The sequence below is a fragment of the Ovis canadensis genome, chromosome 3, assembly GCF_042477335.2.
Source record: "Ovis canadensis isolate MfBH-ARS-UI-01 breed Bighorn chromosome 3, ARS-UI_OviCan_v2, whole genome shotgun sequence".
In the NCBI taxonomy this organism is placed as follows: Eukaryota; Metazoa; Chordata; class Mammalia; order Artiodactyla; family Bovidae; genus Ovis; species Ovis canadensis.
The window spans coordinates 216,210,645-216,238,501 of record NC_091247.1 but is presented as its reverse complement, the minus strand read 5'-3'; the positions used below and the strand labels follow the sequence as shown (position 1 = coordinate 216,238,501).

General features: G+C 48.0%; 1 protein-coding gene across 1 annotated transcript in view; it reads right to left on the bottom strand.

Annotated features, from left to right (window-relative positions):
- ANO2 (anoctamin 2) overlaps positions 1–27,857 on the bottom strand; it is a 357,135-nt gene that overhangs the window by 159,882 nt on the left and 169,396 nt on the right. Inside the window, exons 12-13 of the mRNA XM_069582006.1 lie at positions 18,450–18,610; positions 7,826–7,908 (exon numbers count right to left, since the gene is read on the bottom strand). Of these exons, the coding sequence (XP_069438107.1) occupies positions 7,826–7,908; positions 18,450–18,610 (244 nt within the window). The remainder of the gene's footprint in view (positions 1–7,825; positions 7,909–18,449; positions 18,611–27,857) is intronic.

Genomic DNA, 27,857 nt, shown 5'->3' with positions numbered 1-27,857 from the left:
ACCACACATGACTGCCACACCACATACAACCACTTCACCACACACGACCGCCACACTACACACGACCACCACACCACACACGACCACCATACCACACACAACTGCCACAGCACACATACCACACATGACTGTCACACCACACGCAACCACTTCACCACACACAACCGCCATACCACACACGACTGCCACACCACACACGACCACCACACCACACACACCACACATGACTGCCACACCACATACAACCACTTCACCACACACGACCGCCACACTACACACGACCACCACACTACACACGACCACCACACCACACACGACCACCACACCACGCACAACCGCCACACCACACATACCACACATGACTGCCACACCACACGCAACCACTTCACCACACACAACCGCCATACCACACACGACTGCCACACCACACACGACCACCACACCACACACACCACACATGACTGCCACACCACATACAACCACTTCACCACACACAACCACCATACCACACACAACCACCACACCACACATACCACACATGACTGCCACACTACATACAACCACTTCACCACACACGACCGCCACACTACACACGACCACCACACCACACACGACCGCCACACCACACACGACCACCACACCACACACGACCACCATACCACACACAACCACCACACCACGCACAACCGCCACACCACACATACCACACATGACTGCCACACCACACGCAACCACTTCACCACACACAACCGCCATACCACACACAACCACCACACCACACACGACCACCACACCACACACGACCACCACACCACACATACCACACATGACTGCCACACCACATACAACCACTTCACCACACAAGACCGCCATACCACATACAACCACCACACCACACACGACTGCCACACCACATGACCGCCACACCACATACAACCACCACACCACTCACAATCACCACACCACACAAGAGTGCCACACCACAGGCAGCCACCCCACCACACACAACTGCCATACCACACACAACCACGAGGCATCTAGACCCGGAAAACCAGGAACACAATGTGGCGGGAAAGGACACACGACAGTTGTTATCACACTGAAAACCAAACCTGAGCACGTTCCTGGGGGCAGTGCCGGTGTTGAGAAAAGAGAGAGGAAGCGTTAACAAGCAGCTGATACAGACAGGAGCCCTGAGCTGCACACAGCAGTGACCAAAGGCCACCTCTGGCCACCCCACCAGCTATCCCCAGCCTCCATTTTAAGTTTCAATAAGCCCAGTCCCAGCTGGAGAAACAGATGTGCCCCATAGCTGGATGTCAGGGCAAGGACCGGCTGTCTTCCTCAAGTCATTCTTCCGTGAGCTAAAAATGGCGGCCAGTAAACAGCAAAGCTAAAGGCGGCCACAGGGAATCTTAAAACTTGCGTGCCTGGACCTGTTTCCCCTTCAGTCTAGGTGAGTAACTCACTGGCAAGTACACCAGTGCTCAGGAGACATCCCCGGGGCCACTCAGCAACACAAACCTGAACAGTGAGTCACCAGGCATGAGAAAGAGAGCCTGGCTCGTCGGAAAGACCACAGTCCCAGCAACTCAGAGGCTGGGGCAGGAAGATGCACGGCTGACTTCAAAGAGAACTTAACGGTGTAAGTTAAGTGTCTTCCCTGCAGCTTTCAAGGACCAATATCCAGGATATGAGGACTTCACATTTCTGCAACATTTACCGAGAACTCCCAGGCAGGGATCCCAGAGCTGGTTCTCAGCAGACTCAGAGAACACACATTCCCTTATCACTGCTCATGGCTCAGAGATTCTGAAAGCCAACAAGCTAGGCTCCTTACCTATCTCTAACTTTCCTGGGAAATGCCATGATGCTGGAGAGGAGAAACTACACACATGACTCATAAGAATAACTGATATAAGAGAGAAGGAGCTATTCCAGAATTCTGAAGGCTTCCCATCATTAACAGGTCTCCAGGATGCAGCCCACCCTGAGAGGCGGGACCTTCTCTGCCTGCTGAACCACAGGTGGCGGTGCCTCCTTTCTCTCAAAACCCTCGAGCTTTATAGCTTGTACGACATGTAGTTCTTGATCACATATTTTTCTTTTATTATTTCCTAGTTGTTCTGCATGTGAGAGTCTTTACATCCTAATATAAGAATCTGCTATCTGGTCTGTACTATTCGTGCTTCTCACAGTAATTAGCACCGTGTCTGAGGCTCTGCGACCCCGTGGACCGTAGCCTACCAGGCTCCTCCGTCCATGGGATTCTCCAGGCAAGAATACTGGAGTGGGTTGCCATTTCCTTCTGCAGGGGATCTTCCTGACCCAGGGATCGAACCTGGGTTTCCCACATTGGAGGCAGACGCTTTAACCTCTGAGCCTCCAGGGAAGCCCTTACTGGGAGCACACAGAAATCCCTAAATGCTTGTGAAGTTCACTTCGTTTGGTCTCTCCTCTTCATCCATCCTCCAATATAGCAATCCCTAATGTGTGTGCCAGAAGGGTTTGGGGTTAAAAAAGGATTCCAGGCTCGAACTGATTGGAAAACTCCTTACAACGTGTCGCTTGAGAGTCAAAAGGAGCCTAATAAAAGCTCTGAAAAGGTTCCCCTGTTGAATATTCTTCAGCCCAGCAGGTCCCACAAAACTTTCACTTCTAGCAAATAACATCCTGCAGAAATACTCTGAGAAACACAGTGTGACCTTTTCCTCCATGGCCTTTGAAATCTGGTTGCTTTTCTTCTATATGATTGCTATGGAAGATTTTAACTATAAAATAATAGCTGAGTGTTTCTATTGAGTACCAGAATCTCAATTCCAAAGACTTTCAAGCAAGACTTGCTTTCACCCTGTCACCCACTGCAGAGGAGCTTCAGGGCCTTCTCTTCTGATGAGAGGAGGCTCCTGACCAGTCCCTGATTTTCCAAAGATGTGACATCACATAGAGGCATCTCCCAGTTGTGGCTGTGGCCCCCTGCACCATACTCTGGGCCCCAGTTCAGATCCCCCTCATTTGTTTATAAGAAGCCAAAAGCTCTTGGTACATAGACAGGAGTCACAGGCTCTGAAAGTGGAATCTTAGCCTTCTCTGCTTTGCAACTGCAGCAAGGTCAGACAAGGATCTCCCTGCTTACAGTTAAGAAGATCAGGTTAGGTCACAAGATTCCTCAAAGGCAGGGAGCTGGATCAATGAGCTCCCAGCCAGAGTAGCAAGCATCTAGACCCCCATGAGCGTGGCTCTGACACATCCAACCGTGGGCAAGTCATCATTAAACATAGCCTCCCTGGATGGGTGGTCTGATGCCAAGTCATCATAAATACATAATCCTCCCACAACGCTCTGGGAAATATTTCACAAAGCTGCTTCCATCTGGTTATCCCTAAGGAGCTGTCCTGAAGAAAGGGCCTAGGCCAGCTCAGAACCAGTCTTTGCTGATCTACAGAGGTAAATCTGCAGATGCAATCAACAAAGGTCTCCATCCAAGAGCCATCAAGCATCTCCTGTACTCTGAGCCCATGGGAGCTCTTTCCCAAGTTCTGAGGCTACATATAAGGTCCTTCCTCTCCAGGAGCTTATCCCCAAGTGAAGGAAGATGACAGAAACCAAACAAACCCACCAACAAGAAGCTAGTAGATGGGGAATCAGAGCAGCAGGAGAAATGTCAGGCTGGCCGCTTCAGAAGGGGGATTTAGGGAAGGTATGGATGTGAGAGTGGGACCATAAAGAAGGTTGAGCACTGAAGAATTGATGCCTTCAAATTGTGGTGCTCGAGAAGACTCTTGAGAGCCCCTTGGACTGGAAGGAGATCAAACCAGTCTATCCTAAAGGAAGTCAATTCTGAATATTCATTGGAAGGACTGATGCTGAAGTTGAACCTCCAACACTATGGCCACCTGATGCAAAGAGCTGACTCGTTGGAAAAGACCCTGATGCTGGCAAAGATTGAGGGCAGGAGGAAATGGGACGACAGAGGATGAGATGGTTGGATGGCATCACCAACTCAACAGAGATGAGTTTGAGCAAACTCTGGGAGATAATGGATGACACAGAAGCCTGGCGTGCTGCAGTCCATGGGGTCACAAAGCGTCAGACATGACTTAGAGACTGAACAACAACAGCCGGAGGAGGGTGACGTTGGGACAGAAAAGCCAGGAAAGAATTAGCTAGGGTGGAGACTGGCACCTTCAAGGCAGCAGAAAGAGCCAGTGCAAAGCCTAGAAGGAGCTGTGGAGAGAAGGCAGATCCAGGAGGCTGGAATTTCTGGAGGAGGAGAAGGCCACCATGAGCTGGGCTCAGAGGGGAGGCAGGAGGTTGTGTCTTATGTGATGGGAAGCCGTTAGGGACAGCTAAGCCTGATATGGTAGATGTGAATGGGAGAAATGGAGGGGAGGACTCTATGCCCAGATAAGGCCATCTCTGAGGGGTCCCAAGGACATCTGGGGCCTGAGGGCAGAAGGTAATTGGGCAAGAGAGGTGGCCAAAATGAAGACCACCCCACCTCAGAGCAAAGACTCATGAGGTCTGGCAGGAGGCTCCTTCAACAAGCTCCAAAGGAGTCTCTTGGGACATCTCCACTGGTTCCACAAGGAGGCCCCTCGGCCTGGGGCTGCTGACCCAGGAGGTGGATTCTCCAGCCGCCTTCCCCATTCCCCTGCTCATTTCCATGGTGTCTCATGTGGAGAGGGCAGCCGAAGGAGGAGGGACGGAGGGTGGATGTCTCTGGTCTCTGTGTGAGTTAGCACCCTCCCCTCCCACGTATTTCCTAATAAAGACCACAGGAAAGAAGGCTGTCTGGGGACTCTGTCTGTACAGCTGCCTACGGGAGGATTCCTGAGACCTGGAGATCAAAGAAACAGCTCTAATCACAACCTTCAAGGACTCCTGCATCCCTCTCCCCAAAGCCCAGGTAGTATCTGCCATTCTCTTGCCCCTCATTTGAACACAGGTTAGGGCTTCCCTGGCAGCTCAAATGGTAAAGAATCTGCCCACAATGACAGAGATCACAGTTTGACCCCTGGGTGAGGAAAATCCCCTGGAAAAGGAAATACAAAGCCATTTCAGTATTCTTGTCTGGGAAATCCAATGGACAGAAGAGCCTGGAGGGCTACAGCTCATGAGGTCGCAAACAGTTGCACACAACTGAGCAGCTAACACTAAATCTGCCCCTGACACTTCATGTAAGTCCCAGGGCAGGTCACAAATACCTGCCAATCCTGCCTTCCATGCCTTCTCATGACCTAAGGAGGCAGAGCAGCAATCAGGACGCTCCCTGGCCTGGCCACCAGACTGCATTTGCTGCTCTGCCCCCCACTGCAGCCCCAATCCCTTTTCCCTGCAGCCAGCGACACTTCCCAGGCATCTCACTACCTCTGAGCCACACCTGAGCTTCCCCAGATCAACGGTCCCATTGGCTGTTTCCTCCTATGGGTACCCATTCTTCCCTTTGCTGCTTATTAAAATTCAACCAGTCTCTAAAACCTTGATTTTTTTGTTGTTGTTTAGTTGTGATCTGATAGACTGCAGCACACCAGGCTTCCCTGTCTTTCACTGTCTCCCAGAGTTTGCTCAAATTCGTGCCCATTTAGTCGGTGATACCATCTAACCATCTCATCCTCTGCTGCCCCCTTCTCCTTCTGCCTAAAGTCTGTTATTTTTAAGCGTTCTTTTAGGCCAGAAGTAATTTCTCTCAAACTCACTGTTGTATTCTAAACATTCAGAGACCAGATTGCCCCTTAGCTGAATTCAATCCTTTGAAGATGCTCGAAGACCATGTCTGTGGGGGTGCCACATCCCAAATCAGAACCTGGCCCATAGTAGTTGTTTGATGTGCACGTTCAGATTTAACTCAAATTAAAGTGTGTTTAATATCCAAGTCCAAAAATCTAAATACCTGGAAGCAAAGACACAGCTGTCCTCCCTTCTCCCAGTCATGCCTGCCCCCAGTCTGGTGCACAGGGGCACATAAACAATGCTTGCAGAGCTGATCCGCCCCCAGGAACCACACACAGAGAGCCTGTCAGGACCAGCTCCTTGTGCCAGGGTGAACCCAGGCTTGGTCAGGCCCCTCTCAGCCTGCACAGGAGTTCCTGGAGTCAGGCCCGCCCCAAGACTTGACCATGGCTCATTGGTTAAACAGGAAACAGGAAACCTGGCTACAAGAAACAAAAACGGATTAACATCTCACTCCTGCCAGGGGCCCAGGACTGAGATTTCCAGGGCACTGAGTCCTGATAGATGCCTCTCTCCACATGAGTGTGTTTACACATCCTCTCTACAGAGAGACTTGCTGGCTTCCTCAATGCTACTCGGGAGACACACTTGGCCTGTTTCTGGCCTCACACAGGCTTAGGTGCCAAGAAGTCTCTTCTTTTCCTTGGAGACCTCAGAGTCCTGGCCTTAGGAGAAGGGAGCTGTGCCCCCACCCTCTCCCCACATCCAGCTACAGCCCTCTCCTCTCTCTTCTCTCCTCTCTCCCTCTCTGTCTCTGGAATGAAATGGAACAGGACAAAATCACCCACACAGTCCAACGCTGACAGCTCTTTCTGTTGGAAGCACTACTTTGGCCACTTTCCCCCAAGAAATGCAATTGCCTTCATTATTCTGCGTTGCTTATCTTCTTAACTAATTTGTATCCACTCTGAAGGCAGAATCCATATGTACATTCTCTCGTTTGCCACAGAATCTGCAATGCTATGAGTCCCCAGGCGTACGCTAAACGCAGACGACTGGGATAGAGTGAGCGTGTGAAGTCAATCCATGGTCATCGAATGCCCACCTGCTCAAAGGCAAGCTGAATACCTGGAGCTTTGAGGACAGGGGAGGATTCCATATCACAGACCACGGAACCACACAGACTTGGGAGCAAGACTAAACTGGGAATTTCACTAGCTTGGATCAAAACATCAGGGTCACAGAGCCAGGGGTCCCTAGTCTCCAAGGCAACAGACATCAATAAGTGATGGAGAATACAGAAAAGGTCAGCTCTACATGAGGCCGCCATATGCTCGCAGCCAGCCAGTCCATGGTACTCAAAATACTGGGGGTGCCTCCTGGACCTCTGGACACTGTCCCACCACCTCATCGACAATGCCCACGGCAACGCAAGTGCCTAGCTAATATTCGCTTCTGCTGTTCAGACAATGGCAGCAAGTGGGAATAGGTAACTATGAGCAACCGTGCCCATGCTGGTCATCGTTAACTTGCCAATATCATCAGGGGCCCTAGTTCTCAAATAAGCCCCAAGGGCAGATCAGTTACTTTCATCCTTTAAACAACATCTGTCCATAAAACTCGACTCTGAAAGAACCTACACTTTCTCTTAGCTCATGTTCCAATGTCACATTTACTGACACGGTACTGGGTGAGTGGTTCTTTCCTTCTCCAAAAACATCAAAGGCACCTGGCACCCATGCCTCCACCTGACCCCCAGCAGGCTACCAGGGGCATCCAGACACGTCCATATAACATGTCTGGGTCACAGCCTCTTGCTTCATGCTCTCAAGCACCAATGAGACAGGAGGTAGAAGAATGTTGAGTTGAACCTCAAGGCTATGGCAAGGCTTGCTTCTTGTGCCACCAATGGTCACAAGCACATTTGGCTACCCATCAAGTCTGAGGTATTACAGGTCAAGAGAAGATAGAGGATTTCAACTCTTGGCCTCAGTGCCTATCAACACTGGCTTAGATGGAGCCAAGCTAGGAAAGGGGTCACAGCAAGAGTTGGCAGGTGACCAGCTCCTGTGAGAGCAAAGAAAGTAGCTATTTCATGCAAGACAATTTATTTCCAGGGGCAAAGCAAAGCAGAAATCCAAAGAGAACTCACTTCTTCCTCTTCGATGCCAGTCAGGTCCCAGAAGTAGCCCAGTCGCATCTGTAATCGCTTCCAGTTTTCAAGAAACATGGTAGCTTGAAAAGAAAGAAAAAATTCCATTAATTTTGGAGAGTGGATTGCGAGCACCCTTAGGCTTCACCCAGTGGAGGATACACACTGAATATTAGTCACTCAGTCATGTCCGACTCTTTGTGACCGCCCCCCTACCCCGCCCCGGGCGATAGCCTGCCAAGCATCTCTGTCCATGGTATTTTCCAGGCAAGAATACTGGAGTGGGTGCCATTCCCTTCTCCAGGGGATCTTCCCGACCCAAGGATCAAACTCAGGTTTTGTGCATTGCAGGCAGATTCTTTACCATCTGAGCTACCAGGGAAGCCCCATTTCTAGGTTATAAGAAAAGCTTAAACACTGATCTCAAGAAATAAAGGAGCCTATTATATACAGTGAAGTAAGCCAGAAAGAAAAACACCAATACAGTATACTAATGCATATATATGGAATTTAGAAAGATGGTAATGATAACCCTGTATGCGAGACAGCAAAAGAGACACAGATGTATAGAACAGTCTTTTGGACTCTGTGGGAGAGGGAGAGGGTGGGATGATTTGGGAGCATGGCATTGAAACATGTATAATATCATATATGAAATGAATCACCAGTCCAGGTTCGATGCAGGATACAGGATGCTTGGGCACTGGGATGACCCAGAGGGATAGTACGGGGAGGGAAGAGGGAGGGGGGTTCAGGATGGGGAACATGTGTACACCCGTGGCGGATTCATGTTGATGTATGGCAAAACCAATACAATATTGTAAAGTAATTAGTCTCTAATTAAAATAAACAAATTTATATTTTAAAAAATAATAATTTTTAAAAAATTTTTAAAAGAAAGGAAGAATAGAAGCAACCAAGGAAACCAGAATTGAAAGAGACACATGTACCCCAATGTTCATCACAGCACTGTTTATAATAGCCAGGACATGGAAACAACCTAGATGTCCATCAGCAGATGAATGGATAAGAAAGCTGTGGTACATATACACAACGGAGTGTTACTCAGCCATTAAAAAGAATACATTTGAATCAGTTCTGATGAGATGGATGAAACTGGAGCCGATTATACAGAGTGAAGTAAGCCAGAAAGAAAAACACCAATACAGTATACTAACACATATATATGGAATTTAGAAAGATGGCAATGACGACCCTGTATGCAAGACAGCAAAAAAGACACAGATGTGTATAACGGACTTTTGGACTCAGAGGGAGAGGGAGAGGGTGGGATGATTTGGGAGACTGGCATTGTAACATGTATACTATCATGTAAGAATCGAATCGCCAGTCTATGTCCGACGCAGGATACAGCATGCTTGGGGCTGGTGCACGGTGATGACCCAGAGAGATGTTATGGGGAGGGAGGTGGGAGGGGGGTTCATGTTTGGGAACGCATGTACACCCGTGGTGGATTCATGTCAATGTATGGCAAAACCAATACAGTATTGTAAAGTTAAAAAAAAAAAAAAGATAACAAAGGAAAAAAAAATGAACTGTAGCTACAAGCACTAATATAAATGAGAAAGTACTAATATAAACAGTTCAGAAAGAAAGAAGTGAAAGAAGCAAAATGATTCCAGTCATGCGAAAGACAAAAATAGGGAAATAATACACAATTTATGCATTAAAAAAAAAAAAGTAAGAAATTGGAATGATGGCTTTTAGCCTTTTTAGACAAACCTCATCTTCCCTACATGTTCTCTCTTCCTGCACCTTCCTCTCACTTTTTTCTCCATCTTTCTGTCCCCCGCACAACTTCCCTTTCCTGGGCCTGAATCATCTCATCCTGAGATTATGTCATATCTCCTAATAATTCTACCTGAGTCCAGGGTCTCAGACTTCTACTCCATCCTGCAGGCAGCTGGGAGACGCAGCTCCCAGAAGTGACATTCATTCATTCTCCAAGCAAATATCTGTTGAATGCCTACCATCCAGACACACTGGTCAGCTTGCCTGCTCCAACCACAGCCCTTGAAGGGCAGCCCAACATGCTCCAGAAAGAACCAGTTCCCTCAGCCCTGAAGCCAGGGCTTCTTTAGATCAGGATTGGACACCTGATACTGCTGACAGGGCCAATCAGATTCTCTCTCTTGAAAACTGAAACTAAGAGACACAAAGAGAAATGGGACAGACCTCGCAGCATGTGAAGAAAGGAGAAAGGTTCCTTATAGCTCCTCCTGCTCCAGTTCCCTAGGCGCCTGGCTGTACTTCATCTCCTGCATCCACAAGCTTGCTTCCTACTTTCTTATAACCCCTTGTTATCTGAGCAAGCTTGAATGGATTTCCTAACGTGAAAACCTGACCTAAGGTACCTGCGATATACCAAACACTGCTCAAGACATCGTGAGGAGCTTAGGTGAATCTGATGTGGATTTTGCTCTCAAGTGATTTAGCCTATCAGGAGAGATTTTAAATTACTATGGTACAAAGCATAAAGTGATCAGGGACTTACAAACAACACAGATAAAGGGCTGTGGGCATGCAGAAGAGGGGGTGCCAGCTGCCAGAGTATTTGAGCTGAGCTTTGAGGAGTAATAGCATTCGGGCAGTGTGGAGGGGCAGGGAGAAGGAGGATGCCAACAACCCCTCAAACTTGCAGTGAGTGGGTCCCTATTGTCAAGATTCTTCCCTCTGGATACAGAGAATGTGTGTATCTGGCCCATCCCATCTGTCCCTATCCATTCTTACCATCTGTCAGCACACACCTCTCGTCTGCACTGCTGCTCAGGCATCACCTCATTGCCCTCTTCACCCCCAGCTTGTGCAAACTGTCCCTGTACCATGCCACCCTCCAGTGCTGCCTCCGTTGTTTCCTGACCAGCTCAAGCACTATAAGGTCAGACTCCCGGGCACCCACTCCTCTGCACTCCTACAGCCCTTAGGTCTGGTGTGCTGGAAAAGGAAGGGATGTGACAGTCCCTGAGGCCACCCCTACCCCACTACATCACCCCCAGTAACAGCCTGGGCACCCTGTATTGCCTGCCACACCAGACCATCAATTGCAACTCAGGTCTGCAGCATAGAAATAGGACTGCAAACTTTTCTTCAGCTGGTACGTGTCTCTGTTCACCTGGGGCACTGAGCAGGGCTGAGCTTAGCAAACACTGAGAGCCTGACCAGGCATGTGGTTCCTTGAAGCTACATATGTTTCACTTGGTGCTACACTGCGGTGCATGGATCTGTACATCCCTGGTGGTCCAGGGGTTAATACTGCACTTCCAGTGCAGGGGGCACAGGTTTCCTGGTCAGGGAATTAAGATCCCACATGCCTCACAGTGTGTAGGGGAAAAAAGTCTGTATCTTTGGTTCCTGGAATCTGAGACTTTTTCCTTTTGTGTGTGTGCACCCCGACCTCTGGACCCCAGCCATGGCTTGGGGATGCTCTCCAAACTGGGGGGATGCTTCTCCTGCCCTGTGCAGCTCCCAGCACCCGAGGAGGGCTCTGCACACCAACTGTGGTCTCCATGAAAGAGAGAAGTCAGAACGGGAGCAGACGACGGGGTAACAGAGTCCCTGAGACTTAGAGAACAAACATGGTTGCCAGGGGGCAAGAATGAGGGGAAGGGATATTTAGGGAGTTTGGGATGGACACATACACACTGCTGTATTTTAAATAGGTAACCAACAAAGACCTGCTGCACAACACAGGGAACTCTGTTTAAGGTTATATGGCAGCCTGGAGGGGAGGGGAGTTTGGGGGAGAATGGATCCATGTATATGTACGGCTGAGTCCCTTCACTGTTCACCTGAAACTGTTCACAACATTGTTAATCGGCTATGAAGTGAAGTGAAGTTGCTCAGTCGTGTCCGACTCTTCGCGACCCCATGGACTGCAGCCCACCAGGCTCCTTGGTCCATGGGATTTTCCAGGCATGAATACTGGAGTGGGTTGCCATTTCCTTCTCCAGGGGATCTTCCCGATCCAGGGATCGAACCCAGGTCTCCCACATTGCAGGCAGACACTTTAACCTCTCAGCCACCAGGTAATCGGCTATACCCCAATACAAAATTTTAAAAAGTCACTGAGGAAGACTCAGGGGGATATGAAGGACCCTCGTGATGATGGAGAGCAGCTCCCAGTGGATATCGCATGCCAGGTACCACACCAGCTGCCCTGCACACACATCCAGACAGGTAGGCATGATTTCACCCACTTAAGAGATGAGGACAGGGTGCTCCAAGGTTGAGGACCAGCCTCCATTCAGGTTACTCAGCACCTCGGCTCAGAGGACTGACTTCAGTAACACTGGGCAAGGCTCACGGTGATGGGTACAGAGCAGGACTGAGACCCACGTTTAGGACTGACACTGACACTGACCCTGACCCTGACCCTGACCCTGACCTCCTCCCTTCACCTCTCCCTTCCCTACTTTCAATATGGCTTCACTGTCTTTCCAAAGTTCCCTGGAGTTTGAAGCCAGAACCCCAGAGGGGCTGGGCCTGATGCCTCCACCAGCTGTGGGTCTGGCCGACTCCTGCCCTCTACTCACTCGACCTCCTGACCCCAGCTAAGTGACCTCCCACTCCTGCCCTCTGTACACCCCACCCCCACCCCCAGCTCAGCCACCCCCCCACCCCACCCCCTGTCTCCTGCCCCACCCTCTCTCTGCAGAGAACCACTTCTCCCAGAATTCTCCCAGCCTCCTTCCCGGCAGCCTTGGGCCCTGGCCCAGGCCCACCAAGCACAGCACCACTGATCATAATAATCATGTAATGAGAGGCATAACTATTATTTTTAATTGTAATTTGTAGGCAGTCATGCCCTCAGGCTCTTGGCTGCTGTAACCAAATACACAATCACATAAAACATAGCAAAGCTGTTAAAATAACAAAGCCAAACCCTAAGCCCGGAAGCACTGATATAACCCCACTCCATTCGTTTTCCCTGCACTGCTGGTACCACGTGAGGGGAAGAGAAAGGAGACCCAGGGGGCGGGTGGCGGGCACGGGGGCATCGTCGCAGAACTCAGGAGGGATGGAGGTATCTGTTCATCCACCGAAAAGGGACAGCTGTTGGGGATCAAAAGTGGGAAGGGACAGCCCTGCCCCCATTTTAGGACCACGCAGAAAGCTTGTGTCCTAAGTTTGGGTTCAAAACCATTCTCCTTATTTGTAGCAAAATGAAGTAATTGGCATAGTAAGGAATTCAGAGACTGCCTTGTTTGAGAGTTTGGTGACAGAGCAGCCTGGATGGGTCGGTGGGGAGGTCAGTGAGAGGTGGGTGATTCAGACAATGTCCTCCTTGCCTCTGCTTCCTTTTTTTTTTTCTTTATTTTGGCTGTGTTGGGTCTTCATTGCAACATACAGGTTCTCTAGCCACAGTATGCGGGCTCAGCTGCCCCAAGGCTATGGAATCTTAGTTCCCCAACCAGGAATCAAACCAGCATCTCCTGTACTGCAAGGCAGGTTCTTAACCACTTTAACCACTGGACCACCAAGGAAGTTCCCAGCCTCCACTTCTGAGAGGATGCAGGAAGCCCAGATCTGCAAGGCCAGGGATTCTCCATCTCTAATAGTCACAAAGCACAGCTTGGACCCCTGAATCTTTTTTTTTTTTTTCAGCTCTGCCCACAATCTCATTTTCTTTACTGAGAAGTTCTCTTTTTTTTATTTCTTGGTGGTTTTATTTGTTTACAAATAAAAGCATCCACCTGAGGGGAAAAAAAGAAAACAGGAAGTGGGAAGGTACAGCTGAAAACCAAGTCTCCCTGTGACAGGAAATCACACATCCCAGGAAAGGCCTTAAGGGGTAGCAGACCAGAGTAATTAAGCTTTAGCCACTCAGTCGCGGTCATATCTGTAAGACAGATTCATGGGAATTAGGGCTGCAGCGTTGCAAAAGGTGAAAGGGCATTTCAGGCTCCAGTCAGTTCCAGCATATTTGAGGTGATTCCAAGAGGCCGCTTTTTATTAATTTGTTATTCAGTAACTCAGTCATGTCCGACTCTGCCACTCCATGGACTACAGCACGGCAGGCTTCCCTGGCCTTCAGCATGTCCCAGAGCTTGCTCAGACTCAAGTCCACTGAGTCAGTGATGCCATTCAACCATCTCATCCTCTGCCATCCCCTTCTCTTCCTGCCTTCAGTCTTTCCCAGGATCAGGGTCTTTTCTAATGAGTTAGCTCTTTGCATCACAGGAATAAAAATTCCTTATATTTTTATTAATACTAGGAATAAATCTGGGGCTTTCCTGGTAGCTCAGCTGGTAAAGAATCTGCCTGCAATGCAGGAGACCCCAGTTAGATGTCTGGGTCAGGAAGTTCTCCTGGAGAAGGGATAGGCTACCCACTCCAGTATTCTTGGAAAATCCCCATGGACAGAGGAGCCTAGCAGGCTACAGTCCACAGGGTTGCAAAGAGTCAGACACAACTGAGTGACTAAGCACAGCACAGCACATAAGCGTAAATCTACCATCAGTTCAGTTCAGCCACTCAGTCGTGTCCGACTCTTTGCAACCCCATGAATCGCAGCACCCCAGGCCTCCCTGTCCAACACCAACTCCCGGAGTTCACTCAGACTCACATCCACCGAGTCAATGATGCCATCCAGCCATCTCATCCTCTGTTGTCCCCTTCTCCTCCTGCCCCCAATCCCTCCCAGCATCAGAGTCTTTTCCAATGAGTCAACTCTTTGCATGAGGTGGCCAAAGTACTGGAGTTTCAGCTTTAGCATCAGTCCTTCCAATGAACACCCAGGGCTGATCTCCTTTAGAATGGACTGGTTGGATCTCCTTGCAGTCCAAGGGACTCTCAAGAGTCTTCTCCAACACCACAGTTCAAAAGCATCAATTCTTCAGCGCTCAGCTTTCTTTACAGTCCAACTCTCACATCCATACATAACCACTGGAGAAACTATAGCCTTGACTAGATGGACCTTTGTTGGCAAAGTAATATCTCTGCTTTTCAATATGCTATCTAGGTTGGTCATAACTTTCCTTCCAAGGAGTAAGCACTTTTTAATTTATACCGTATGCAAGCAACTTATGCAGCTCAATTCCAGAAAAATAAACGACCCAATCAAAAAATGGGCCAAAGAGCTAAATAGACATTTCTCCAAAGAAGACATATGGATGGCTAACAAACACATGAAAAGATGCTCAACATCACTCATTATTAGAGAAATGCAAATCAAAACCACAATGAGGTACCACTTCACACCAGTCAGAATGGCTGTGATCCAAAAATCTGCAAGCAATAAATTCTGGAGAGGGAGTGGAGAAAAGGGAACCCTCCTACACTGTTGGTGGGAATGCAAACTAGTACAGCCACTATGCAGAACAGTGTGGAGATTCCTTAAAAATTGCAAATAGAACTACCTTATGACCCAGCAATCCCACTTCTGGGCATACACACCGAGGAAACCAGAATTGAAAGAGACACATGTACCCCAATGTTCATCACAGCACTGTTTATAATAGCCAGGACATGGAAACAACCTAGATGTCCATCAGCAGATGAATAGATAAGAAAGCTGTGGTACATATACACAATGGAGTATTACTCAGCCATTAAAAAGAATTCATTTGAATCAGTTCTGATGAGATGGATGAAACTGGAGCCGATCATACAGAGTGAAGTAAGCCAGAAAGAAACACACCAATACAGTATACTAACACATATATATGGAATTTAGGAAGATGGCAATGACGACCCTGTATGCAAGACAGGAGAAAAGACACAGATGTGTATAATGGACTTTTGGACTCAGAGGGAGAGGGAGAGGGTGGGATGATTTGGGAGAATGGCATTGTAACATGTATACTATCATGTAAGAATTGAATCGCCAGTCTATGTCTGACGCAGGATGCAGCATGCTTGGGGCTGGTGCATGGGGATAACCCAGAGAGATGTTATGGGGAGGGAGGTGGGAGGGGGGTTCATGTTTGGGAACGCATGTAAGAATTAAAGATTTTAAAATTAAAAAAGTAAAAAACTTAAAAAAAATAATAATAATAATTTCTACCATATGACCCAGCAATCCCACTACTGGCACGTACTCTGAGAAAGCCACAATTCTAAAAGACACATGTGCCCCAATGTTCATTGCAGAACTGTATACAAAAGCCAGGACATGGAAGCAACCTAGATGTTCATGGACAGATGAACAGATAAAGAAGTTGTGGTACATTTATGCAATGGAATATTACTTGGCCATAAAAAGGAACACGTTTGAGTCAGCTGTCGTGAGGTGGATAAACCCAGAGCCTTTTATGCAGAGTAAAGTAAGTCAGAAAGAGAAAAACAAGTATCATATATTAACACACACGCGTGGAATCTAGAAAAATGGTACAGATGAACCTAGTAGAGAATGGACTTACGGACAGTGGGGGAGGTCAGGGCAGGACAGGCTGAGAGAGCAGCACTGACATATACACGCTGTGTATACACAGTATGTATACTGCGTATACACACTGCCGTGTGCAGAACAGACAGTGAGAGGCGAGCTATTGTGCAGCAGGGGGCCAGCTCGTGGCTCCGTGATGACCCAGAGGGCTGGGATCGGGCTGGGGGTGGGAAGGCATCTCAGGAGGGAAGGGGTATACATATATAAAATTATGACTGATTTGCATTGCTGTAGAGCAGACACCAAAACAAAATTGTAAAGCAATTTTCCATCAATTAAAAAATACAGAAAATTGAAAAAAAAAAGGAACCCCCCCCCAAAAAAAGAAAAAAACCAAGATGTTATTTATGGACAAGAGGAACAGAGCCACCTGAGACTGTTCAGGCCACAAGCTACAACTTCCCTCTGTCCCCCTGACCCTTCCTGTGAACAATTCCAGAGCTACACGGCCATGGGCGCCGTGTCCTCTGACACCCTGCCGCTGTTTTGTGGGCTGACACTGCCACGTGGTCCTGGGCAGTGGCTGTTCTTCCTGGGAGAACAGAGGCTCCCCTGGATACCTTCCCTGGTGGCCAGGTCACATGGGAATCTTTCCAGCCCAGTTCCATCTCCACCCACGTAGAGAGACGGAGGTCGCCGGGTCTGGTTCTAACAGCAGTTCTAGAAGAGACCTCCCTCTCCTGCACACAGTCCCAGGATGTGCGATTCATCGCCCCATCCTGGCAGGTCCTTCAAGCCCCCTGGAGTCAGCAGTAAACCTAACCGCTTCAGCTGACCGGTCTGTGACCGGAAAGATGAGGGCCCACTCTGTAAGGATGAGACGACGGCAGATGGCTGCTCCCAACGGACTGACACAGGGTCCCCTGCTCCCTTCCGTGATACCCGTGGGTATGTCTTCTTGGAAATGCTCAGTGACCACAGGAGTGGATATTCCAGTTTTTTAACAGAAGAGTGCATGTGTGTGTCTGTGTGTCTGTGTTTATGATCAGATGGCTGTGGCCCAAAGGAAGTTTATTACCCCAAGACTCTGGGCGGGGGGGGCGGGTGTGGGGAAGGGAGGAGGAGGAAATCGAAGGAACTATTTGTTCCTTCCTTCCCAAATCCCTTTAGTTGGAAGATGGAAAACATCTCTCTGGCATTAAGTGAAATCTCTGCAGTCTACACTTGTGGTGTCCTGGAAATTGCAACTGAACGCAGAGATAGGAGACGCGTCTAGGCCTGCCTTTGCCCCCAGCTAACCCTGTGACCGTGGCAGTCACCCCCTGGCTCCAGGTGTGACACCAAATGACATCTGGGACGTGCACATCTTAGGAGATGTACCTGGAGGTGCCTATGAGTGTATTAGGGATTTTCAAAGCATGCATGGGTTCAATTTCCAAACAAATCCTATAAGAGATTATAATATAAGATTACTCCATCTCTTATATACTCCATCTCTTTATATATGTAAAATAAAGCCATGGAGGATATTCTTAGTTCTAGTCCCATGTATGAGTAAAGGAGAGAAATCTATTGTCCCTAAAATGCTTCTTAAAATATAAGGACTAGGGGCTTCCATAGGAGAAGGCAATGGCACCTCACTCCAGTACTCTTGCCTGGAAAATCCCATGGACGGAGGAGCCTGGTAGGCTGCAGTCCATGGAGTCACAAAGAGTCGAACACGACTGAGTGACTTCACTTTCACTTTTCACTTTCATGCATTGGAGAAGGAAATGGCAACCCACTCCAGTGTTCTTGCCTGGAGAATCCCAGGGACGGGGGAGACTGGCGGGCTGCTGTCTATAGGGTCGCACAGAGTCGGGTACGACTGAAGCAACTTAGCAGCAGCAGGGGCTTCCGTAGCGGCTCAGTAATAAAAAAAATCTGCCTGCCAATGCAGGGGACACGGGTTCAATCCCTGGTCTGAGAAGATCCCACATGCCGCAGAGCAACTAGGTCCGTGCACCACAGCCACTAAGCCTGTGCTCCAGAGCCCAGCAGATGCAAGCCCGCAAGCCCGAGAACTCGTGCTCAACAGTAGAGTAGCCCCCACCCACCACAGCGAGAGAAAAGCCTGCGCAGCCAGGAAGACCCAGAGCAACCAAATCAGTAAATAAAAGTTTCACTAAAGATATAAGGATTGAATACTAAGGAAGTAAACCAAAGAATATTGGCTCTGGTCCCTGCGCCCATCTGGAGGTGCCCTGCACGGGAGCCAGCCTCATGGTAATTACTTACCCCACAGAGCCATGAAGATGGAGAAGACGACGGTGGCAGGGTTGTCAAACAGGTGGCTGGCCCGCGCTGTCCCACAGGCCGAGCTGAGGTTCCAGTAGTCACAGGACGTGTCGCACAGGGGACACATGGTGAAGGCGTTCTGCCGGTCACACATCTCCTTGCTGCAGAAGACAGAGGCTGCAGGGTCACGGGGGCGCCAAGCAGCACCCTCCCCAAGTCCATCACCCCCAAAGCACCTCCCACTTGGAACGCCCTGGCTGCTCCAGTAACTCCATCAACAAGGCATATGAGAGCTGGGCTTGGATTCTTCCCCTTGGGAGTAGTTTTTAGTATCTTGTCTTTAAAAATGGGTGGGCAGATGAACGGATAAAGAAGATGTGGTGATGTGCCATGAAAAGGAATAAAATTGGGTCATTTGTACTGATGTGGATGGACCTAGAGTCCATCAAACAGAGCGAAGTAAGTCAGAAAGAATACACCAAATGCCGTATATTAATGCATAAATATAGACTCTAGAAAAATGATACAAATGAACCTATTTGTAGGGAAACAATGGAGTCACAGACTTAGAGAACGGACTTATGGACCCCAGAGGGGAAGGAGAGGGTGGGACGAATTGAAAGCAGCGCTGACATATAGACCCTACCATGGATGAGGCAGCAGCCAGTGGGGAGCTGCTACACGGCACAGGGAGCTCAGCTCCATGCTCTGTGATGACCTAGAGGGGCGGGATGGGAGCAGGGGGTGGAAAGGAGAAGCTCAAGAGGGAGGGGACGTATGTCTACAGATGGCTAATCCACATTGTTATACAGCAGAAACCAACACGACATTGTAAAGCAATTATACTCCAGTGGAAAAAAAAATTAACAAAAAATAGATGGGCTAGCTTCAGAGGTATGGAAGCCATCACTAGACGTGACCCAACAGAAAGTGAGTGGCCACATATCAGTTATGCCGCGCATCAGATGGTGCCATATAAAAGAGTGAAAGTGTTAATTGCTCAGTCATGTCCGGCTCTTTGCGACCCCATGGACTGTAGCCCGTCAGGCTCCTCTGTCCATGGGGTTCTCCCGACAAGAATACTAGAGTCGGTAGCTGTTCCCTTCTCCAGGGGATCTTCCCAATCCAGAAACTGAACCCAGGTATCCCACAGTGCAGGTGGATTCTTTACCGGCTGAGCCACCAGGGAAGCCCAGTGCTGTATAAAGTCCCATCCAAAAGTGCTGACTGAGTCTATGGGGCTGATGGGGAGCATCAGCAGGTGTGAATAAGTCACCCATCAGAGGTCAGAGTCTATCGTCCTCATTCAAGCACGAGCTATCTCGTTAGTGTATTAGGATGGTCACATGGAGGAATCAACATGAGTATACATTGGTCCAGAAAAAGGTCTTCCTCCTGGAAGAAGTCATGCAAAGTCAAATGGAGTCAGGAGGGAGGAAGCCCAACTTCTAAGTGAATCAGCCATGTGACTGTTTGGAGAAGACAGATTAATAACCTCAACTTAATAAGAATTATCCTAACCACAAAATGGGATGCGAGAGGCTGGAAGAATAAGGTGTGTATTAGTTGCTCAGTTGTGTCCAACTCTTTGTGATCTCATGTACTGCAGCCCTCCAGGTTCCTCTGGAATGGAACCTGGGCAAGAATTCTCCATGGAATTCTCCAGGCAAGAATACTGGAGTAGACTGCCGTTCCCTTCTCCAGGAGATCTTCCCAACCTAGGGATCAAATCCAGGTCTCCTGCACTGCAAGCAGATTCTTTACCATCTGAGCCACCAGGAAAGTCCAGGGAAGCCACCAGGGAAAAATAAGGTAAATTCCCCCAAAGTCTAGATTCCAAGAATCCAAGAGAACAAAGCATGAGTCAAATAAACATCACCTCTATTCTCACCTCTTTTCAGTATATTTCTCTTTACCGGACTTAGGCATATATTTGAAATTCCATTCACTTGTTAGGTGGATCAGCTGGACCCAATAACTTCAGGCTTATCGGGTGCTTGCAAATAAGAACCGAGGATTTCTCAGCCCCAACTGGTTTCCCCAATAACCCTCCACACTGCAGTCTGGTAGGAAAATGAATGAACTCAGCACTCCTGTGTGTGATATTTCCCCTCGGGGATGAGTAGATGGCTAAGCTCATCACTTTGGGGAGAAGGGTGGAGAACTAGAGATTTCACGAAAATGAAGCACTGGCTGTTCTCACAGAGCAGCTGGAGGAGACCCCATGACGGGGAGGCAGGGATCACAGGCTGAAACAGCTGGGTTTTCTCCGCAAAGAGGCAGCAGAGGGCGCTACCGAGCACGGTACGGCCTGCTGAGGGAGCTGGTACCGGGGTGCCTGAGCCAAGGGCTTAGATAAAACCCAGAAGCCGGCTGGACGCCTGTGTCTAGCTCCCATCGCTAAGCAGTCAAAAGGTTTCACTGAGGGCTGTCGGTGTCTGTCAAGTCCCAGCTCTCAGCCTTGTTTTTAATGAGCCTCGGCAGGGAAGTCCTTCTGTGTGAGAGAATGGAAACTCCGGGTCTCAGAATAAATCCCAGCTCCTCCGCAGACTTGCTGCTGAGCACACCACTGGCAAGTGTCAAGATCGGTGACTCACTCACATCGACAATATTAAATAGTAATTTCTTAATAGTAAGTTCAGCCATGCTGACTTCACCTGGGCATGTGTTTATTGGTAACTGGAGAGCAGGACTGAAGTCTTCTGGGCCAGACACGTGGTGGCTGCCTGGTAGAGGAGCTGATGCTTTTAGGAGGAGAGTACCGATTAGAAAACAGATTCACACGGAAAACTTGTCAGTTTGCACAAAGTCCAGCAAACAGCTTTGCTTCTAAGCCGTGTCTGTTTAGTCATTAAGTCGAGTCCAACTCTTTGTGACTCCATGGACTGCAGCATGCCAGGCTTCCCTATACTTCACTACCTTCCGGAATCTGCTCAAATTCATCACCAATCAACCATCTCACCCTCTGCCACCCCCTTCTCCTCCTGCCTTCACACTTTTCCAGCATCAAGGTGTTTTCCAACGAGTCAGCTCTTCGAATTAGATGGTCAAAGTAGTGGAGCTTTAGCTTCAGCATCAGTTCTTCCAATAAATATTCAGGGTCGATTTCCTTTAGGATTGACTGGTTTGATCTTGCTGTCCCAGGGACTCTCAAGAGTCTTCTCTGTCACCACAGTCCAAAAACATCAATTCTTGGGTGCTCAGCCACCTTTATGGTCCAACTCACATCCATATACGACTACCAGAAAAACCATGGCGGTGGCACTTTTGTCCCTAAATCGTGTCTGATTCTTGTGACCCTATGGACTATAGCCTACTAGGCTCCTCTGTCCATGGGATTCTCCAGGCAGGAATACTGGAGAGAATTGCCATTTCCTTCTCCAAGGGATCTTCCTGACCCAAGAATTGAACCAGGTCTCCTGCATTGCAGGCAGATTCTTTATGGACTAAGCTATGAGGTTAGCCCTCACGAAAAACCATAGCTGCTACTTTACAGACCTTTGTCAGCAAAGGGATATCTCTGCTTTTTAATACACTGTCTAAGTTTGTCATGGTTTTTCTTCCAAGGAGCAAGTATCTTTTATTTTCATGACTACAGTCACTATCCACAGTGATTTTGGAGCCCAAGAAAATAAAATCTGCCACTGCTTCTCAAATCTTTGTCACAGAGGAGATTTTTTACACATATACAAGGAGATGGATAATCCTAGAAAACCTAATCTCAATCAAAACTAGTCCACACTAAAAGGTCAGGGGAAAAAAAAAATATTAGCACCACCTTGGTACAGAGTACTTTGCAATGTTAATGCTGTGCCCATAAATGGTTTTAAAATTAGAATACAGTCAACTGACAATCATTTGTACAAAATGGTAGCCACGGTAGCATGGATAGTCCCGCATCATTTAGGTTTGAAGTCAGAATGCTCTGTATGCATTGGGTTGGGGATTTTTTGTTGCATCTTTGGAGTTTTTTGATGCAAGCAATTGGAAGAGGATTCTGGAAAAATTCTGCCTTAGGATGACATTAAAGGACTTTATAGTCTCTGAGACAAGCTGTAAAAGGGGGAGACGCCTTGAGAACTGAAGTCAGGTCGGGGTCATTCACTAAAGTCAGGTCTCGGTCCTTCACTAGCTGCATCATCCACAGACTCTTAGTTAGAAGCCACAGTGGCTATAAATCCAATGACGTGTTTCTTCAACCTATCATGTTCTCTTGGACACAGAAGAAGGCTGATGAATGGCTTGACCATCAGGTGAACCAAGACCCCGGAGTGGGTGGTGTTCTCAACGAGTGACCCACTGCTCACAAGTCAAGTGACATACAGGGCTCTACTAGCCACAAAGGGAGGCAATTATTCAAGAAATTCAGACAGAACATCTGCTATTAAGATCTCAGCTCTAAAGTAACCCGCTTTTTAAAAAATATGGTTTAGATTAATCACCTTTAAAAAAAAAATGCTCCAGTCTTTCCTATGCATGTAAGCAAATGGAGAACAAATGGAACCAACCCCTTGCTAAGCAGACGAAAGTTCTATAGACATATCACACACATATGGAAATACTATTAAGTAAAGCATGTGACTCACATATCAAAGTTACTGGTGATAAAAGGTACCATTTAAAGTCCCACACAATGTAACTTTTCTGGGTTTGATGCTGGACTGTGGCTTTATAAGACATAATCATTGGGGGAAACTGGATGAAGGGCACATTGGGCCCCTCTGTACTCTCTTTACTGCTTCCAGTGAATCTGTACGGTTCTCAGAATAAAACATTTTTTATTTTTATTTTTTTTTAGAATAAAACATTTTTTAAAAAGTGATATGCTATGCTATGCTATGCTAAGTCGCTTCAGTCGTGTCCAACTCTGTGCTACCCCATAGACGGCAGCCCACAAGGCTCCTCTGTCCCTGGGATTCTCCAGGCAAGAACACTGGAGCGGGTTGCCACTTCCTTCTCCAATGCATGAAAATGAAAAGTGAAAGTGAAGTTGCTCACTCGTGCCCCACTCTTAGCGACCCCATGGACTGCAGCCCACCAGGCTCCTCCGTCTATGGGATTTTCCAGGCAAGAGTACTGGAGTGATATACAGATACTAAATTCCAGGCCTAATGCCCAAAGTGGAGATCTTTAAAATAATTCCAGGAAGGGTGAAAGTTTTTAATTGCTTAGGAGTGGCTGGGAGGACAGGGAAGCCTGGCATCCTTCAGTTCATGGGTCTGCAAAGAGTCAGACATGACTTGGCAGCTAAACAACAACAAAACAACAAGGAGCGGCTGATAGACACAAACCCTCCAAGGGTATGAATTTGTCTGGATTCTGTATTGGGATTTAGAGGCTGTTCTTTTCTTGACAGGAGAAGGCAATGGCACCCCACTCCAGTACTCTTGCCTGGAAAATCCCACGGATGGAGGAGCCTGGTGGGCTGCAGTCCATGGGGTCGCTAAGAGTCGGGCATGACTGAGCGACTTCACTTTCACTTTTCACTTTCATGCATTGGAGAAGGAAATGGCAACCCACTCCAGTGTTCTTGCCTGGAGAATCCCAGGGATGGGGGAGCCTGGTGGGCTGCCGTCTCTGGGGTCGCACAGAGTCAGACACGACTGAAGTGACGTAGCAACAACTTTTATTGACAAGTAGTGATATGGATTGTTTGTGAGTGTTCATCAGGCATAGAGCTTGGACTTTTGACAGATATACAATTATGACTGAGGAGCAGTTCTCAAAAACTACTTCATAATATGCTTGACTTTTTCTATGTACACCTTCCTGACTGGCCACAACTTATTCTGAGTCTGAAAAACTGAGAATCAAAATTTCAAATTTTACAGCAGCCAATTTTACACATTTTCATTTTGGAAAGTTGAAAAAGTTCAACAAATTTTACAAGAGACTCTACTATGCGAATATAGACATATACTCTATCCATAAACACACTTATATCACTAAATTAAATGTCATGAAACAATTCTGATAGTTCCTTCTCATGCTGCATGCTAAAATTATATTTCATTCCACTCTATCTTATCTTATTCTTTGTTGTCCAGTCACTCAGTCATATCCACCGACTCTTTGTGACTCCACGGACTGTCTTCCCTGTCCCTCACTAACTCCTGGAGTTTGCTCAAACTCATGTCCATTGAGTCGATGATGCCATCCAACCATCTCATCCTCTGTCACCCCCTTCTCCTCCTGCCTTCAATCGTTCCCAGCATCAGGGTCTTTCCCAGTGAGTCAGCTCTTCACAACAGGTGGTCAAAGTACTGGAGCTTCAGCTTCAGCATCAGTCCTTCCAATGAATCTTCAGGGTTGATTTCCTTTAGTCTTATTCTACTGCATTTTTTAAAATACTTATTTATTTACTTGGCTGCACCAGGTCATAGTTGGGCATGCAGGATCTTTTAGTCACCGTATGTGAACTCTTACTTGCAACAGGTAGGATCTAGTTCCCAAACCAGGGATCAAATCCAGTCCCCCTGTATTGGGAGATTGGAGTCTTAGCCACTGGATCACCAGGGAAGACCCTTATTCTAGTTCCTTTAAAAGATAACCATTAAATTGATTCTATAATCCACCAATGGACTGCTATCCAGAGTGTATAAGACATCACACACTCGACAGGCATCGTGATGTATCTGCAATGGTGATGATCTCATTGTACAAGCATGTACACCTGCACACCTATGAGAGCCCAAACGTGTGCGTGGGTACACGCCTTTGTAGCATGTGTAGACCACGGTCCCCTCCAGCTGCAATGACCACTGTCACACGGGTTCCCATGTGGGGAACCAGGGCACAAGTCCCAAGTCCTGATATCAACCAGCACATGGACCCTCTACCCGCCGAGCTGTTGGTCCTCAGTGCATGGGATGAGTCCTCCAGTTCGGATCAACATGAGACCCCGATCCCCAGCAATCATAATGGGGCAATGGAGCTGTGTTCTCTGAGAAGGCACCAGGAGTGGCTGGCTAGAGCTCCTGGGCTGCCAAGGAGGGTCAGAGCCCTGGGGAAGACGCCACAGATTACTGGGGAAAGCAAAGGCTTTGGAACATGTGCCTATGTGCTCAGCTGCTTAATCATGTCTGACTCTTTTCAACCCCATGGACTGTAGCCCACCAGGCTCCTCTGTCCATGGGATTTCTCAGGCAAGAATCCTGGAGTGTGAAACCATTTCCTACTCCAGGGGATCTTCCCGATCCAGAGATTAAAATTGCATTTCCTGAGTCTCCTGCATTGGTAGGCGGGTTCTTCACCACTGAGTCACCTGGAAAGCCAGGAGGCAACAGAGGTCTAATCTCAACCATGGTGGACTTCCCTGGCAGTTCAGTGGTTGAGACTCCATGCTTCCACTAGAGGGGCTGTAGGTTCAATCCCTGGTCAAGGAACTAAGATTCCACATGCCAAGGGGCATGGGTAAAAAATAAATGAATAAAACATCAATGTGATTTCACTGATCTGGGTTAGAACCAGGGGTTAATTTTTTAAAAAAAAATCCCAACCCTGACAACTATGACTTGCTGAAGTTGGACAAGCTAGGTGGCCTTGCTTCTCCATGGAGACCATGCCTCCATATCTCTGAGGTGAGAATAAGGCCACCTATTGTTGACAACATCGATCGCTTCAGGATCGAAGACACAGCACATAAAACCATCAGCACTGGTGCAACTCACACTAGGAATGCAGAGTGTATTCCTTCTTCCTTTGGACTTCCCAAGTGGCGCAGGGGTAAAGAATCTGCCTGCCAACGCAGGAGATACGGGTTTCATCCCCAGGTCAGAAAGATTCCCTGGAGAAGGAAATGGCAACCTACTCCAGTTTTCTTGCCTGGAGAGTCCCATGGACAGAGGATTCTGGTGGGCTACAGTCCATGGGGTGGCAAAGAGTCAGACATGACTGAGCACATGCGTACACACACACACACACACACACACACACACACACACACACACACACACCTTCCTTTATGCTGTGAACAACAGAGCCCTGAAAACATAGCTCAAAGGTCCCAGAATTCCAGTCAAGAATCCTGGATGGATGATGACAGGGTTCTATACACAAACATATTCAAATCCTTGTGCTTATACTAAGATATTTAGCTTCATTCTAACTATATACCTGTCATCGCCAGTTTTGCTAATTTGCAAGAGCTTTTCTACAGAGTGACAGAGGCCAGAGCCACCTGGTTCTTACCACTTATCATGCTATCCTCAAACAGCCCAGCTCTCCCTGTTTCTTCAGGAGGTCCTGACTTCCCCATCACCACCCGCCACTGCAGTGGACACCTGCAGGCTGCCCAGTGCCCCCATCCCCGGGGCTATTGAAGGAGAATCCCCATGGCACGGTGTCAGCCTGCCCCCAACCCCAGACATGATCAGCTGGTTGACAGCCTTCACTTAAGCCAAAAAGAGCCGACAGGACTTTTTCACTTAGGATCAATCACATATAAAGCTCTTAAAATGTGACACCCCATGAGCTACTAGCAGCAACATTCACATCCTACGGAGAAACTCTGTAGTAAAACAAGAAATACTTGAAAGAATCAGAGACCGCCAGTAAATAGAAGGAATCCCTATTTCCACGGTCCTTTCAGTGAGCCACGTGCCAGCCACTGGACCCACCGAGGCCTCCCCACCAAACCCTGAGGATAAATTCCCTTTTTTGCTCATGCTAGTTCCCATGCATTTCTATCACTTGCAACTGCAAGAGTATTAAAATACACAAATGATGCTTCAGTTTGCCAGGACAGTTCTGGAGTTGCCAAGAGCTTTAAACTCTAAACATTGGCTAAGTGTCTCTTCTGTCCCCTGAGCTCTATTTCTGCCTATGTTGGTTCATTCAAGAATTGTTTATGAATACTTTGCTGGCTGCCAGACACTGTCTCCTTTAATCCTCAGGATACCACCATGAGGCAGGTGTTAGTACTGCCATTTCACAGCCGAGGAAATGGAAAGTCAGGGAGCAAGGTATCCCATCTCAAGGCTAATATGTGAAACAGTCCACCCTAAAGGATGTTCCTTTGTTGAGTGTCTATTTTTTTGTAGAATCTCTTTCTCATCAGGACCAGCCTTTGTTCCATCTCTTGGATCTCCAAGAGCCCCCCGTCACCTCCTGCAGTCTCTGACTCCCAGAGCCGGGGCTGAGGTGTCCTCAAGCTCATAGCATTTTATCCCAGCAGTATCTGGCCACATAGATGCCATCTTCACCCAATACCACTCAACACTTGCTGCCTTGGTATGGAAATGAGAGAAAAATGCCATAAAATTGAGGGGGGAAATGCTTTCCCCAGGCATGGTTTCTTATCTCACCAGTTCTCTTCCACCTGCCCAATCAGACCCTGGTCCTGGAGAAGAGTCTGACCAGGAAAGGAAGCGGCCACACTCAGCGTGGCTCTGAGCTCTTCTCAGAATC